The sequence below is a fragment of the Hippichthys cyanospilos genome, chromosome 10 (genome assembly GCF_059441005.1).
Source record: "Hippichthys cyanospilos isolate Australia breed blue-spotted pipefish chromosome 10, RoL_Hcya_1.0, whole genome shotgun sequence".
Taxonomy (NCBI): Eukaryota; Metazoa; Chordata; class Actinopteri; order Syngnathiformes; family Syngnathidae; genus Hippichthys; species Hippichthys cyanospilos.
This window is the reverse complement of record NC_142378.1, coordinates 22,392,501-22,410,267: the sequence shown is the minus strand read 5'-3', so window position 1 is coordinate 22,410,267 and position 17,767 is coordinate 22,392,501. Positions and strand designations below refer to the sequence as shown.

The 17,767-nt window shown below is 40.1% G+C and overlaps 1 protein-coding gene across 6 annotated transcripts in view; it reads right to left on the bottom strand.

Annotated features, from left to right (window-relative positions):
- Positions 1–17,767, bottom strand: part of orc1 (origin recognition complex, subunit 1) — a 105,457-nt gene that overhangs the window by 48,411 nt on the left and 39,279 nt on the right. For 5 of the 6 annotated variants that reach the window (XM_088426502.1, XM_088426501.1, XM_088426503.1 and 2 more), the window contains 2 exons: positions 14,196–14,303; positions 5,544–5,693 (listed from right to left, as the gene is read on the bottom strand). In XM_088426502.1, the coding sequence (XP_088282628.1) occupies positions 5,544–5,693; positions 14,196–14,303 (258 nt within the window). The remainder of the gene's footprint in view (positions 1–5,543; positions 5,694–14,195; positions 14,304–17,767) is intronic. The other variant, XM_088426505.1, reaches the window with a different exon arrangement.

The following is a 17,767-nucleotide window of genomic DNA, read 5'->3' as shown; positions in this document are numbered from 1 at the left end:
ACCGCCAGCGGAGTAAGACTTACGCAGTTTGTTTGAGTACGTATTTTTTCCCAATTTTCAACTTTTTTGTGTTGCTCTAGCCCTTAATGATGGGTCCTAAGAAAGATAGTGATAAGGGGAAGGCAAAGAGGAAAACAGTGAGGACCACTATCGAACGGAAGAAAGAAATTATAGCAAAATATGAAAGTGGTGTACGGGTGTCTGACCTCGCATCGAAGTACGAAATGGCAAAGTCAACCATTTCCACTATCTTGAAGCATAAGGAAGTGTTATAGAAAGCTGATGTTGCAATGGGAGTAACAGCAATTATTAAGCAAAGGCCTCAGATAATGGAAGAAATGGAAAAGTTGCTTCTTATCTTCACCAAGGAAAAGATGTTGGCAGGGGACAGCATTAGTAGATAGATAGATAGATAGATAGATAGATAGATAGATAGATAGATAGATAGATAGATAGATAGATAGATAGATAGATAGATAGATAGATAGATAGATAGATAGATAGATAGATACTTTATTCATCCCCGTAGGGAAATTCACATTTCCAGCAGTATCCTCAAGTCGAGATATAAAATATGAGAAATAAAATACACAAAGATAAACATAAGTCCAGTACAGAAGTATACTTAAGGTGCTTGTTAACAGTGTAAACAGAATAGTGTGAATCGTTGGAGTCTAGTGCAAGTATAATTAAGGTGCTTGTATAAAGTGAATAGTGCAGTGCAGAGTATGAGGTTTAGAGTTTAATGTGAGCTTTTACTGCCCCGGGTGGAGTTGAAGAGCCTCATGGCATGGGGGAGGAATGATCTCCTCAGCCTGTCCGTGGAGCAGGACTCATTTGCGAAAAAGCTCTTCAAATTTACGAAGATCTATTGAAAACTACTGGAGGTGAAAGTGCTAGTTCATTTACTCTCGTTTACAACAAATCATGGCGTACACAATTTCTCATGAGAAGGGCGGAACATCTGCAATGGTCTGCAATGGTGGCAGCACAACAGTTACAGTCGTGGTCGAAACCGATTATCGCGGATTCAAATCGGCTAGGTTCGTACCTGTGTCTGCTATGGTCTGTCCTGCACACAACTCACGAGGGAATGCTGGGCGCGGCCATGTTTAAAAAGACGTGCGCTTGACGTTTTGCGGTCGATCTCGCAATAGGTCGACGGCGCAGCCGTGCGAAATGAAATCAAGCCAGGCTAGATAATAGCAAGGTATTGAAGAAAGTAGCTGGGTTACACCCAAGATTAAGGGTGCAAGGTATTGAAGAAAGTAGCTGGGTTACAAACAGTTGGATCGGTGCAGCATCTACTGTAATGCGGACTCTGTACCGGTCTGTCGTGGTGAAGAGAGATCTGAGCCGAAGGGCAAAGCTCTCTATTTACTGATCGATCTATGTTCCTGCCCTCACCTATGGTCACAAACTGTGGGTTGTGACCGAAAGAACGAGATCCCGGATACAAGCGGCCAAAATGAGTTTCCTCCGCAGGGTGTCCAGGTTCTCCCTTAGAGATAGGGTGAGGAGCTCAGTCATCCAGGAGGGACTTGGTGTCAAGCCGCTGCTCGGGTGGAGGCAGTTGAGGTGGTTCGGCCATCTGGTTAGGATGCCTCCCGGATGCCTCCCTAGTGAGGTGTTCCGGGCATGTCCCAATGGGAGGAGGCCCTGGGGACGACCCAGAACACGCTGGCGGACTATGTCTCTCAGCTGGCCTGGGAACGCCTTGGGATCCTCCCGGCGGAGATGGATGAAGTGGCTGGGGAAAGGGAAGTCAGGCCTTCCCTGCTGAGGTTGCTGCCCCTGCGACCCGACCCCGGATAAGCAGAAGAAAATGGATGGATGGAGGTTTTGTTTGTTTGTTTGTATTGTTTCCTAATTTTCATAATATTAGGAAAAAAAACCTATAGAGAAGCAACCATATCTCAACACAGTGTTGAATGACAGGGTCTTTGCTATCACGTGGTAAAATCTAACATTTAATAATAATCAACTTGAGGCATTCTAAATGTTGCAATAAATTAAGCATGCTTAGTTGAGCATATGTCAGCATATGGGCCCCATCTTTAACAGTTCTCTCATATTTTTTTCTAACCCTTGTTACAGATGGATGCACCCTAGTCTAAAAGTGCAGTCTGGCAGTATTTCAATCAGTCAACAACACCAGGGACTGTTTGCAAAACATGCAATGGTGAAATCAGCATGGGAGCAACAGTAACAAAAACTAATAACACCTCCAACCTGTGGTCCCACCTCAGGATTCATCACCATGACTTTGGTTAAACTTGATTAAACAAAGACAAGTAATTGTAGCTATATTTAACTTTTACTGTATTTTCTGTAGAAAATTGTTTGAATAATTATTGCTAGAATAGTTGTACATATAGTGATTATACATTTGCTACAAAATATTAATGCTCGCAATGAAGAAATGCTTTGTTGTGTGAATGAATAAATATATACTGAATGATAATAATGAATAAATAAACTGCTGATGTACTGCTAGGTATGTTGATGGTACGCTGGGAGAATGAGTGCACTGTTTGTGGGAAAAGAACTGTCTTGTCATTGTTTTCTCTTAAGCAGAAGGAAGGCTGCTCAAGCCTGCCAGTCGGAGCGTTCCCACAGCTGTGACTCTTATCAATGTTTTTGCTATGCATTATCAGAATGCTTCGCTACGTATTTCATACATGCATTAGTTTCTCACCCACATGCTCACACATAGAAGGACAAGTACACAAGGTCCCGGCCATAGACTTGCGTTTTTTTCCTGCCCCTTGAGGGCCGGGACCTTCATGTAGTTAGGGATCTCTGTATCAAATAAAAGTAAGGGGAGTCGGAGAGATTGGCAGAGCGCAGTAGAATTGTCCTTGGCCAGTTCCTCTTTGCTCCCCTCATGCATGAGTTGGGAAGATTGCCTTGTCTCCTTTTTTGTGTACAATTTCTTACAGATGTCTGACAAATGAACCTGACAAAAATTTACAGAGAGCTATTTATTGAATTCATCTTTATAAGAGATGTTTCTGAGTGTAGGAAATTCAGACACTTCTGGAGCTATTATTTTCTATTTGTGTGGTTCAATAAACAGGCTTTAGGCATGTCAATGAAGTTCAGTGTTTGCATTATTCAATTTTTTTCCATCAAATTTTACACTTTTACTGCAAATGACTACCGGCTCCAAATTTTGGTTATTGGCCTCCTCTAAATACTAATAATCGGTATCGGTCCTGAAAAACTCATAATCAGTCGATCTCTAAAATAATCCTCGGTCAGTGTTGGCATGCAAAATTTTCAAAGTACATCTCCAAGTTTTTGGTGCCACACTGGGTAATGTGGCATAATATGTCTGTACACAAGAGGTCACCAACTTGTTGCCCGTGGGCATTGGGTAGCCCCCGAGGATCACATGAGTAGCCCGCAGACCTGTTCCAGAAATAGTTTACAACTGATAGAAAATTGTGATTTTCTAGGAATTTTACAAATGATTATGCATGTATGATATATATATATTACACTTGATTTACATATTTACAAAAGCTGTTTCTTTTACAATTATTTAACAATTATTCCAATAGTTTGTTTTTTATTAACAAAGCATTGAAAGGTAGGGTCAGATGTTTTTTCTTCAGAAGTACTGGGTGCACACAAATGAAATCCATTCTCAATCAAGCTCTATGGGCGTCTGTTAACGTATGGTGGTGGAGCAACTGACTTGGTTGCTCAGTAACTATGGCTGAGAGTGCAATAAAGTAGACAGTCACCTACTGAAAGAGCAGCAGATGCATGCTTGAAAACAAGACAGGTGTGCCAAACACCTAACATTAACAATTTAGAAAATTCTAGGTGGTTAAGTTACACTAGCTGGGTTTACATAAAAAAGGTTTTTATTATTCCCATTAAAATTATTCAGAATAAAGATCTGTGGTCGATTGTTTACATGTGACCTTATCTATTCCAGTCTGCCATTTACATTCTAGTTTTGTTAACTTATTCAGCGTTATGGATGAGAATTCTCCAACGGTCTGGTGAAACTCTTTGTTCCTCTCCTTTGGGTCTATCCAACAGCCTATGTGTCATGAGTGATGTGGCACATCCTTCTGGGTGTAAGAGATGGGAGCTGGGGCAGGAGTAGATTAAAACACCAGCCCTCATTGGACAATGGTCGCGCCAGGAGCCAATCACGTGTTTTACAGAAGTGCCAATCTCCCTGTTGAAATTGAATTTGTGTGTCCTGCAAGACACACGATTGTCTCCTGGCGCAATAATTGACCAATGAGGGCAGGAGCTGTAATCTACTCCTGCCCCAACTCTTGCTATTATGTAGACCAGTGTTTTCCAACCTTTTGATCACAGCGGCACAGTTAATGCATTACATTTAGTCCGCGGCACAGTCATTGTCTTAAGTGTAAACAACGGACGGGGGGGCTGTCCGCGGCACAACATAACATTAAGACAGCGGGGGTGGGGGTGGGGGGGGATTTCCCGTGGCACACCTGACAATGTCTCGCGGCACACCACAGTGGTTGAAAAACACTGATGTAGACCAAGGAACCAGTGCTGATCTCAATCATAAAACACACACGCTGTTTGATAGGGCAAAAGGGGGAGTAGCAAATACCTTCACTGGACCGTTGCAAATCTCTTACCTTAACTTCTTTTACATTATAATAAAATGGTATTTCAAGTGTGTAAACTCATTATCAGGTTTGGTTATCTACAGCTTTCAATTAAATTAAACTTCCCTGTGCTGCTAATATGACCACGGTTGCCACAAGACTTCAAAGGATGGAAAGGGGTAACTGTTCAGTTACTGTATAAGGTTTAATAAGTTAAGATTTAAGCAAATTTATGTTCCGAAGTAGTATTTGTCTTAAACATCTAGAGCAGGAAGACTTCACAATTAAAAAAAATCAGGTACTGACATAACATATGCATGAAAATTCATTGGGGGTAAAATGAACGTCCTATTGCAATATGCATATTGTGTCAATTCATTTTGCAAAATATCAATATTATTGCTTAGCCCTTGTCCCTATTGTTTCAGTCAGTATTAGTTTTCTTTCAGATTTTCCATACTTTAGGCCTTTTTTCTTTTTTTTTTAGATCATATTTCACCAAATCTGTTTTTACTCTGAACTATGTCATTCTCTCAAGAATTAAATTCTGATATGTAATTATTTCAACATGCCAGTACCTCAATATGGGCCGGGCTGTCAGGGTACTTTTAATAGCTGCTTGCAGCCTTAGTTATTCTTATTTATACCCACATTTTGGGGATGTAAGCATGCAACAAAAGCAGATTAGCTCAAGGTATTCATGGTATAAAATTTCTATCCAATAATGTGCCCTACTGTGATCCAATACTTATATCATGTAACTTATAATGGTGTGATACTGGTTGGACCAATGTGTGCATTTCTGATTTCGCTCACTGTACTCCAACAAATACTCATGAACTGTATTTGAATGTTCAGACATAGAAAATCATTGGGGGCATTGGAGTTACAATTAATATTCCATATCTATTTATAATTTTAGGCTTGATTGCTCACCAGTCTGCTGGCAACTCTGTTTATCATGATCCTCTCTGGTAGGTCCATAGTGTTCGCAATGGCCAGAACCACCAGGCGGGAATGACGTCGCGTTGGCCAGTCAAAAAGGTTATACATCACATTTTGTTTTCTGGTCCACAGGAGGTCTAACTACAGATAAAAAGTGCATATATTAAACTTCAGAGCTTAACACATTTGACACAAATACAGGCACTACACTAATTATGAAACTACGATGATAATAAAGAAAAGTAATTAATAATCATTTAACATTTACTGGGACAACTGCGAAATTCCTTTCGAAAGAAATTGAAAGTCCTTACATATTCAACCTCTCAGAACAGCTTTATTGTGAGAAAATCAGTGACAACAGTACTGTAACTGCACACATATGCCATTTTGTCTTTCTTTTTTTTTCCTCAAATGGTGGAAATCCATCCTGGTCACAGAACTTCAATCACTGGAGATTTAAAAAACAAAACAAACAAACAAAAAAAAAAACAAGACCTTAGGACAATTAAATAAAATGTTAGATTCAGACTGCATATAGAATTTTTGATACTGTGCATTATAATAAACTCCAATAAATTCAGTCTGTACATCTAATTCCTTTTTTAAAAAAATGAAAAAGGCAAATGTGCAACAAAAGTAACACACTGCAGTAATGCATTCAATTTTTAATCTTTTTTTTTTTTTTCATCAAACATCCAGTCTTTCTCCAGCTGGCAGTCAGTCATCAAAGCTCTTGCCCAGTTAATGCACATCGCGCAAGAGGTGGCACATGTGTCATGAGCTCTCCGACTCACACTTCGAACAAGCAAGACAGGTGGTCATAAAGCCAGTTCAGCAAGAATATTTTTCAGAGGAGCTCAGACACCAAACGGCAGGAAAAAGTATTCCAAAGAGAAGCCCTCTTATGTTTTCCACCACTTAACTAGTCTGCTGTTCCACCATTACCATGAAAATGTCAAACACCAAGGGTGTCACCTTACAGAAGGTGCTTTACGGTCTGCAGACTGGATTTTGGGGTAAACGTCAGATTAGCAGTCTCATTCACACTTGCGTGATTTGTTGAAAGCTAATGGGAGGGACACAGTCACAGAAAATGGCTGCATTTCTTAGAGAACGCCTGACTATACAGCCTCTGTTCTAATATGTTGGCTGATGTGTTTGGGCCATGGTCAGTTACTTCTCGCAAAACTCGGGGTGGGGTTGTAAGTAGCAAATGATGGGCGGTGATGTTCATCTGCACGAGCACTAAGGCCGTTCAAATTGATGCAATAAGAGTCCATGGACACCTCTAGTTTTATCAATGCTCTCCACAGATTATTTTCCAATAGGGGGGGCAGCAAAGCAGTTGAGGTCAGACTGCAGGACTAACTTCAAGAGCACCTGTAAGGACCTGGGATTTGACACTAAGATTCTCTCAGATCCAATTGTAAAGTCATTCCTTAACAGTAGTGGCTGTACTTGGATCTTTAATCCTCTGCATTCTTCGTATATGGGGGGGGGGGGGGGGGGGGGGGGGGCAGTTGGGAGCTGATGATAGGGGTAGCATGAAGGATCTAAGACTGCTTGCTTGCCCTGCTTGGATCGCAACACTTCTCCCATGAGGTCATGACTGACACGAACGTGCCCGTGGGGCGGGAGTAGATTAAAACTCCAGAGGCACGAGCCGTATACCTCATGAAGCACACCCTGGCGCTGTTGTTGTCTACACACATGCAGGAGGCAGAGACAGAGGAGCAAAGACGCCGTTCACCGGACCATTGGAAACCTCTTCCCGAAATGTATTTTATAATATAATGGTATTTCAAGTGTAAACTCTTGTTGGGTTTGAAGTGGGCTTGATACCCCACAAATGACCCTGATGATCTCTCTCTTTCTCTCTGAGCTTTCGGGCTGCAGACTTTTTATTAAAAACTGTTACTGAGGTGTGGGGGTCTCACATTCCAACCGTCGCACAACATGAGTATTGTGCACCGTGGCAGAACTTGCAGATACCTTGCGATTCAGGCCTTGACCTTAACATTGTTTTTAACAAACACACACATATGAGATAAGGAGGCGCTGTGGTGCCTGAAAAAGTAGCAGTTAGAATACATGAAGCAAAGCTGTTGCACTAATGAATCAGCCGGAAAAGTAGCATTTAGAATACATGAAGCAAAGTTGTTGCACGAATAATTCAGCCAGTTTAAAACTCTCCATTGTAATCATCTTTGATCATGTACAGATTAGACTTTAATTGAACATCCAGGCCGCTAATAATATGACAGCAGCTGCACGAGCCCTAAAAAGACAGGGCTTCACTATTTTCTTCTCCCGTCGGCAGTCAGCAATACAGATTGCTAAAGCAGCTTCCATACAGATGATTGTTTTATTACTAGCTGTAACAACTGGCTTCGCCAAGCTTTGCCAAAGGTGATGTCAGCCGTCTTCTAATTTTTGCCTCATCCTTAGTGTAGTTAACGGTGGATTCTTTTACTCCCAAATAACTCCTAAACTACTCCCTTCGAGAAGTATCACTTTCTCACCGTCATCATTTTTTGATGGCGTTTAGGCTCAGCACAAGCCTTCGAGGGAGTAGCAAGATTGGGAGCTATTGCAAAAGTTCAATATGTGATGAAAAAAAAAATCCTTGAAGTCGTGAATCTGCGTAATGGGAAAAAAAAAAAGATGTGGTGAATCCGCGTAGTGGAAAAAAAAATCTGCAATGTGGAGAATCCGCGATAGTAGAACCGCGAAGTAGCGAGGGTTCACTGTACAACAAATCTTGACTTTCGTACAACGAGAAAACACAGCGACATATGGTGAGTTATAGGCTGCTATATATATGCCAGTGGTGGGCTGTCAGGGCCAGCAAGGCCTTCTCTGGTGGCCTAAAATTATGAGTTAGGTCGACCAATTGCAGACCAGCATCTCCATAAGGAGACGCTGACCAATAGCAGACCAGAATTGTAGTGACGCGTTGCATGGAGGCAGTTAGGGAACATAAATAAGTGCAATTACCTACAAATGCTTGCAGATGGAAACAAAACAAAGCAAATACAACAAACCCCCTAGGGTCATGACAGTTGTTTTTGTCACAAAGCCGTTAAGAGGGGATGAAAAAACTCATTATTCCACATCGCAATGTGAAAAAAACGTAAGCCAGTGTTGGAGAAATTTAATACACCTTTTATTTTTATTGCGTAATAAATCAGTAATTAATCCATGGTGTGCCAATCAATTATGACATGTTAATTGAATAATAAATCCAGCAATCAGTTGTACTCAGTTGAGTAAAGCACATGTACCAATCAATCATGTGTTAGCAATTATATTGATCAGATGTTCTTAATTGTTGAGATGATTTATTCAATCAATCAATCAATTAAATTTTATTTGTATAGCCCTAAATCACAGAAGTCTTAAAGGGCTTCACAGATGCCTTTCAATGTAAGGTACACAACAGCATCCCCTGTCAAAGCTCCCAGAAGGGAAAGGAAAAACTCAAAAACCCCAATTAGGTGAAAATCAGAAACCTCCAGAAGGGACCACAGGTGGGAGGAGCCCACTTCCAGGCCCACAGGTTGAAGTGGATGCTGCATGAACGTGACTTGACTGGATGCCCACTGCAGGAAGGCGATGCCATGTTGAGCCACCATGTTTAAAGTTGGAAGTAGCTAAAGTTATTTAAAAAAAAAAAAATGAAAAAAAGCACGTTGCTCAACCATGAGCTATCGGTTAGCTCATGGTTGAGCAACCATTGAGCTTACGTAGACGCCAGACCCGTGGACATTTAGCAGAAAATTCAAATGTACTTGCTAAACGGAAATTGGACCAACACGACTTCCAGCATTGGCGTCCACGTTATTACAAAAGGATTTATTATTGGAAATGAAACGCAGAAACTCTACAAGCAAGTCGCTGAAGTCTGAGGAAAGAAAGAAGAATGGATTTTGTATATAAAACAGTGCTTGACAACTGATTGGGTGAGTCGAGCATTTGATGTATTTATTTTTTTATTTTTCATGTTTTTGTCATTTTATTTTGTTCATATTCAATTAGAAGTAAAGAAATAAAATGGTGTTCTTATATTAAAGTGCGATTTGTAAATCAGCGTACAATCTTGTTAAAGCGTGCCTGCTTTTGGTGCCATGTTTTCTCAGGGTTTTTCCTGTTGTGGCTTTATTTTGTGGAGTTTTAGTTATTTGGCCTTTGAGTTCATGTTGTTTTTTACTGGCGTCTGTTATAGTGTAATTTGTGTCACCTGTCATGAGTGTATTCCAGCTCTAATGTCTCCTCCATGCCGCGTCTCGTTCCAACCAGCTGTCTTGTGCTTGCGTCATTTTTGTCCTCTAAAGTGCCAGTTTAGTTATTTAGTTGTCTAAAACGTCGCTGTTTTTGCCGACCGCAGCTCTTGTGCCAGTTTTGCTCTAAAAGATACCGTTTTAAAATATTTGGGGGTAAAAAGCCTTTTTCTAGATAAACCATTTTATTCATAGTATAAATGCAATATTATGAAAGATGCAATATTTGAAATTAACTGCCATTGAATCATAGTAGATTATTTCAAATCAAACGTTCAACTACTGTATTTATGAATTAATAGTACAGTGTGAATTGTATCGTTTCATGTCAATGAGAGTCTATTTCCTAGGTTTGGATTGCCCGTCATACGAGCAATTCAAGTTACGAGCGTAGCCGCTGAACGGATAAAGTTTGTAACAAGGGGGCCCACTGCATATATATATATATATATATATATATATATATATATATATATACTGTATATATATATATATATACTGTGTATATATATATATATATATATACTGTATATATATATATATATATATATACTGTATATATATATATATATATATATATATATTATATATATACAGTCGGCCCCCGGCTTACAAACACCCTGATTTACGAACAATTCGCCTTACGAGCGTGAATCACGGAGATTTTTGTCCCCCACCTACGAACAAACCTTTCGCCTTACGAGCAATCCGACATGCCGGCCGTTGAATATGTAAATATGTTTCTCGCTTAACTGGGTCAACAAAGTCAGCAGATGCGTCACCTAAATCATCAGTAGTTGTGGCAGTCGCGTGAACGCTATTGGTCTTACAACGTCACACTGACTGTCTCACTCACGGTGTCTAAATATATTACCATTTAAGTGTAGTGTTTGTACAGCTAAAGGGAAAAACAGCTGACATGAAATTAAATGTGCCGATTGCAGGACAAAGAATTGTCGATGGTTTAAATGTGTTTTTTTTTTAAATTAATTGTCAATACATTCCAACCGTTTAAAAAAAAAAGTGCGAATAATTATCAGTCAGTCACGGAGATGCCAATATGCTATTGGTCGATTAAGGTCACCCGGTCTCACTCACGGAGATGCTATTGGCCGGCGTCACACGTCAGTCACAGAAATGCCGATATGCTATTGGCCGAACGCCTTTATCTAGCTTGATGGCACAGGATGGAAGGAAGGAGAGAAAATGAGTGAAAAACGGAAGGGAGGAATGTTGTGAAGACTTTGCAAACTTTAACTGTTAGACATAGCTTCTAAAATTACTAGTAGCAATAAAGGAAGAAGTAAGAGGATGATGTTTTAGCATCTCCGTGACTTACACCTTGACTGAAAGAGTCACTCTGACATTGTAAGACCAATGGCACATCTGCTTCGCCATATTGACTTTGAACATTGGTCTCTTCCCCCCTACGCTTCTACCCAGTTCAAGTCACGTCGTTCCAAAGGTAAAAGTCATTTTTCCTTTGTATTTGCCAATTAATCTAACTGTACAGTAGATTATGTCACTCAATTTCAATGTATGTGTACAGTCGTGATGCTTTTGCGCGCGTTGCACGCATTCACGAATTAACATGGGTTTGGATTGCCCGTTATAGGAACAGTTCGAGATACGAGCGTAGCCGCTGAACGGATTAAAACGGGAGCGTAGCCGCTGAACGGATTAAAACGGATTAAGTTCGTAACCCGGGGGCCCACTGTATATATATATATATATATATATATATATATATATATATATATATATATATATATATATATATACACACTCACACACACACACACATACAATGGACCACCGATTTATGATGTCCCTGCCTAACGTTTATTTCACCTTACGATGTGGACCGCAACGTTTTGTTTTTTTTTTGGTCCCTTTTTACGGCATTTTTTTCGCCTTACAACACCTCAAACATGGTGGTCAGTGTGCGCGCGTGACTCAGGGTCAATCTGCACTCATATATCTATACATGCATCATTGCTTACGTCACTAAAATACTGGTTCGCTAATGGTCAGCGTCGCCACTCCCTAAGATACTCGTCTACTCTTGGTCGGCATCCCGGAGGCACTAAGATGCTGGTTTGCTTTTGGTTGGCGTCACTCATTCCAAAAGCTGACTGTTAAAGCTTTGTTCTTCTGTGAGTGCTTGCAAAAATGTACTAGAACGTTGGCCATGGGTCCTAAGATTGCTAGTGATGTTAAAGAGAGAAGATGATTTATATGGAAACGAAGCTGGAAATCATAAAAAATCAGAAGAAGGCTAAGATAGCCTAGCCTAGGCTACCCTCAGTAGGGAATATGGCCATAACAAGCTTGTCACTCACTCAGAGGTGCATAAATCCTATCTATATTTTCTATTTATAATGTTATTTAATTGTATAGATGTATATTAAATATAAGTAGCACTCACTTTACTATTTTGATATAAATTTTTGATATGTATATACAATTTTGATGTTTTTACCTGTAGTTTTACACACATTAGCTAATTAGCATAGGTTTGGATTGCCCGCCATACAGCGAATTTGCGTTACAATCTCAACCGCGGAATGGAATAATCTTAAACCGGGGGCCCACTGCGGCAGGGTGGTATCTGTGTCATCCTCAAGCTCAGGTCCTCTACCAGAGGCCTGGGAGTTTGAGGGTTCTGTGCAGTATCTTTGATGTTCCTAGAATGGCACTCTTCTGTACTGAGGCTTCAGATGTTGTTCCTGGGGTTTGCTGGAGCCACTCACCCAGTTTGGGGGTTACTGCCCCAAGTGGCCCCACTACCACGGGGAACACGCAACCATTGACCTTCCACATCTGCTGTTTCAACCCTAGATACGTCTCAAGTTTCTCATGTTCCTTCTTCCTGATGTTGGCGTCAGCTGGGATGGCCACATCTCTCAACACTACCCTCTTCTTTTATATGTCCACCACCACTATGTCTGGTTGGTTAGCCCGGACTTGTTTGTCAGTCTTGAAGCTGAAGTCCCACAGCACCTTGGCCCTGTTGTTTTCAGCCACTTTCTGTACTATGGCCCATCGAGATTTAGGTACTCCTTCTCCAAACTGGTTGCAGCTCCTGGCCTATACAGCTCTTGTGATTAAGGTGTGTTCTTATATCGTGCAAATATCGTGTTGTGCAAAATATTTAGTGCAAAATATTATTAATGTAGTAAGAGACAGATTAGTGTGTGAGAGATTTGTTGAGAATCCGGACGGCTTGTGGGTAGAAGCTGTTTGCCGGCCTGGAAGTCCAGTCCCTCATGCCCCTTAGCTCCTCTTCCTGTGGCTGTCTTTTCAGATTTTGTAATTACAAATATCACTGTGTTTGCACTTCTTCAGTTTTGCTACAAATGAACTTCAACACAATAACAATGTTGAGACGATATGTAGTCTGCTAATCGGAGAAGAGAACGGAATAAGAATTTCATCATGCAGTATAATAATTCTATACATATGACAATAAAACTCTTGAATCTTGAAATTGAAAGAGTACATACAGTATAGAAGTAGGCCAATAATATATGAACACCGGACAACAGAAAGATGTCTGAATTTTGCCTTCGAGTGGTGGTGACAGGACTCGCAATGTACACTGCCTGACCGACGATTACGATGACAGACTAGAAGAAAAAAAGTCAAATTTAGCTTTTTAGTGATGACGGAAGGGTGGGGAAAAATACATCGGTGAACTGAAGGACCAACGATGTAATTTTGTTCTGAGTTGAAAAATTTACAAACTGATGATGACGGAAAGGGGGCGGAGCTCTGCTGAATGACGAATGCCGAACCTGCAAAAATCTGGGAGTTGCCCACCTTTGTAACAACAATGTTGTTAATTTCAAATCGTACAAAAAAGATTGCGGAATATTCCTCTGCAGGGTGTTCGGGCTCTCTCTTAGAGATAAGGTGAGAAGTTTGATCATCCGGGAGGGACTCGAGTGACAAGCAGCTGGAGATACTATGTCTCTCGGCTGGCCTGGGAACGCCTGAGGATCCTTCCAGAGGCACTGGACGAAGTGATCATTGATAGGGAATTCTGGGATTCTCTGCTGCAATTGCTGCCCCTGCAACCTGACCCTGGATAAAGCAGTAGCGGACAGATGGACGGTCGGACGGACAAACATTTGTGGCCAGGGAGAGCTGCCGGCGAGAGGGAAGTCTGGGCTTCCCTGCTGAGATTGCAGCCCTCGCGAGCCGATTCCAGATAAAGCGGTAGATAATGGATGGATATTGTGAAAATGGGATTTTTCAAAATGATAAATTACATTAATCCCATGTTCACCCAATATTTCCCCCACAAAAATCAAACAAGGACAAAAAAAAAAAAAAAAAAAAAAAAAAAAAGTCTTACTTCATCCACCAAGAGCAAAGTGGTTTCCTTTCTTGGTGAAGGGTTGCTGAATCTCTTCTCCAGAAGGGAAGCTGCATGATCAGGTGTGGCCTTCTGACCAGTTAGTTTCTGTAGAAAGTCAAAACATCTTTGACTACCGTATTTAATAAGTCAAGGTAATAATAATAGGTCGAGGTTTTTTCCCCTCATTTTCAATCCCCATATTGCGGAGGTGGGGGGTTGACTTATGCCCGCATAATGCAAATCCAGACCTATTTCCTCCACATATCTGTGTTTGAATAACATCAATTTAAATGCAAAATGAACATGATCATGTCATTTACAAGGCGTGAAATGATTATATATATATATATATATATATATTATATATATATATATATATATATATTTATATATATATATATATATATATATACCTCTTTTAATATAGTATGCATCCGTTTAAGCGTTTGCACTTTCAAATGCACTTTTGTCAAGTGCCGCCTTATTGCGACTTTGTTGTCAACAAGGATGCGTGGATACATTTTCCAGCGGACTTTGACCCATTATGAAAAGAAAATAAAAGGTTAACTTATATGTTTAAAATGTTTAAGGTTTAGACAGTTTTTCATTAAAAAATATGAAATAAAAACATTATAAATTTAAAAAATGTCATGTTCTGTCGGTTTTGTTTTGTAGTGGGTTTATTTTTGTGTACTATTCGGTCATAGGTTCTTGTGTTCCTGAGTCTGTTGTTATTGCGTGATTTGTTTTGTAGTGGGTTTATTTTTGTGTACTATTCGGTCATAGGTTCTTGTGTTCCTGAGTCTGTTGTTATTGCGTGATTTGTTCCACCGGTTGCTCGTGTGTTTGCCCCTGCCTCTCGTTCTCTTCCAGCTGTTCCGTGTTGTTCCTTATTAGTGTCCTGTGTATATAAGCCATAGGGTTGTTACTGGTAGTTGTCGGGTTATTGCAATTGTTACCTCCCCAATATTGTTTCCTCGCTGTTTGAAATCGCTCCTTGAGTTCCCGGGTCAAAGTTTTGTTTAGTCCTTGTTCATTTGCTACTTTGTCCAGTTTTTGTCTATTTTGGTTCCTGTATTGTTTGATTATGAAAACCTCAATTTTTGAGCATATTCCCTCCTGGCTTTCTTGCACTTCTGGGCCCATCATCTTGCACCTCTGCACTCCACTCGCCATGCCCCGGCATGACAAAAAACTTGCAAATAAATGTTCTTAACGACCAACAGCACTTTTTAAGTATAATTGTAGGTCTAGTTTTCATTAAGTATTTGCCCCCTCCCCCCATAACAGCAACAATATGTTACTTGATACATGATGAAAATGTGTCTCAAAGTACCGTAACTTCATCCTTTTTTTTTTCTTTTTTTTTTTTTTAACACAAACCATGTGTTTCAATTGGACAGCCATGATAAGTGTAACAACAAGTCAGGAGTAGACTTAGGCCTTGTCTACATGTAACCGGCTAATTTAAATCCGCATAGACTCCCCTTCGTCGTCGTCGTTTATTTACAAAAGTCGCGTCTAAATGAAACCGCTAGTACAGTTTCAAATTTGTGTACAAGCATGCCAAGTGGCAAGGTGGCAGTAATGTCACAAAATCTTTCCAATCAGAATGAACGCCTCTGACGTGTCCAATCAGAAAGAGCCCAATGGCTCTGCCTATTGTCAAGACATCATTGCACTATACAGCACAATGTTTTCTGTAATCTATATTCTATTTGTATTTGTCTGTATTTGGTACATGCAACATCCACTTCAACCTGTGCTAATCCTGTTTGAGAGAATTAACTAAAAATTGGCCAGAATAGCGTTGAGGCATGGAAGGCATGGGAGGCATGAAGGTTCTCATATTTTACGACTTTAAAATAATGGGCGTGGCCTCTATGTTGCCTCAAAGTCCGATGTCTCACCAATACGAACAAAGTTGCTGTTATTGGACCCATAGAGTCGATTGGAGTCCAATGCAGAACACACCTACCAACCAATTTCTCATCGTACTGTGAGCACCACCTAGTGGAAGCAAGGAAACAGCATTTTTTTCAACGTTTTGACATATTTTGTTGAGTTAAAGTAATATCACTAAAATTTAGTCTGACTAGCCTCCAGACACGCCTAATGCCCTCGACCAAATAATACACATTTCCGATAATGGGCGTGTCATATACGCCAGTTTTACTTCCGAAGACTTAACAGAACAGTAAGAGCTGCTGTAATTTGACCCAGATGATCTCATGTTCGCACAATTTCACACATTGCAAGAGAGTCTATTCCTGAAGACATTGACAAACATACATTGCATTATAATGCTATTATGCTCCATTACAATGCCAACTAGTGGTAGCAAAAAAATGTCATTACAGTCGAAAGATTGCAGGCAAACCCAGTTGGTGTGACTTGTAGAAATGAAAATTTTTACGCATATGTCGGACCCTAAGACCTAAAAAAAAAAAAAATCAGAGACAGCCATAGACTAGGATTTACAGAAAAGAGTAACAAATTATTTAATGTGCAACTGCTGCCTTCTTCTCAAACGGTTGACCCGATAAACTTCCATTTTGGCGTGGATCATTATCAGCAGTGGAGTAGTGGGGATTTTTTAAGTGGGTGTACGCGATTCTGGAATGTTCTATATATACATACAGAACATCAATCATAGGCTACAACACCAGTTGAACTAACGTTAAATTTAATGTTTTACTACTCCAAAATAATCACAGGCCAACGTTATTAAGCATAACTCAAACAGAAATAAAAATTAAACGTGGCGTCGGGAGAAGTGGGTGCACGGCATACCGCCGCGTACCACGCCCATTACACCCCTGATTATCAGACTTAAGAGGCACAGCGGGTCCAAAAATTGTCAAGATCCGATAAAATGTATAATGGAGGCGGGGATTTAAAATAGGAAAACAATATTTCCTTCTCCCACAGTGACAAAAACCTTTATAACAGCTGAACAAGATTTAAAAAATCTGAAACTTTACAGTATTAAGACTTATGATCTCAATACATCTGTATGACAGATTTCCTAATTATCGCGACACCTGGTGGCAGACGAAAATGTAAATTTAGTCAGACAAGCCTCCAGACACGCCTAATTCCCTCCACCATATAATACGCATTTCCGATAATGAGTGTGTCATATACGCCAGTCTTACTTCCAAAGACTTAACAGAATATCATTAAGACTCATGATCTTAAAACTTCTATACGATAAATTCCCAAATTACCTATAGCGACACCTGGTGGCAAACATAAATGTTAATTTTTACACTTTCATGTACTGCGCATACTGTGCTATGCCTGTTGAAGTAAATTACCTGAAAATTCATCAGGAGAACATTGAGATAAGGAAGATAAAGGTTTTCAAGTTTTATGATTTTTCAATAATGGCCGTGACCTTTACACCGCCTCAAAATCTGGCTAAAACGGCCAAAATGTCTGGCCAAAACGGTAAAAATTAATGTAATTGGACCCAGATGATCTTAATTCATACCTGTGATGGGAGTCCAATGCTCAACACATTGTTTTTTGTTGTAGTATGTGGAAAAAAAAAAATAAAAAAATAA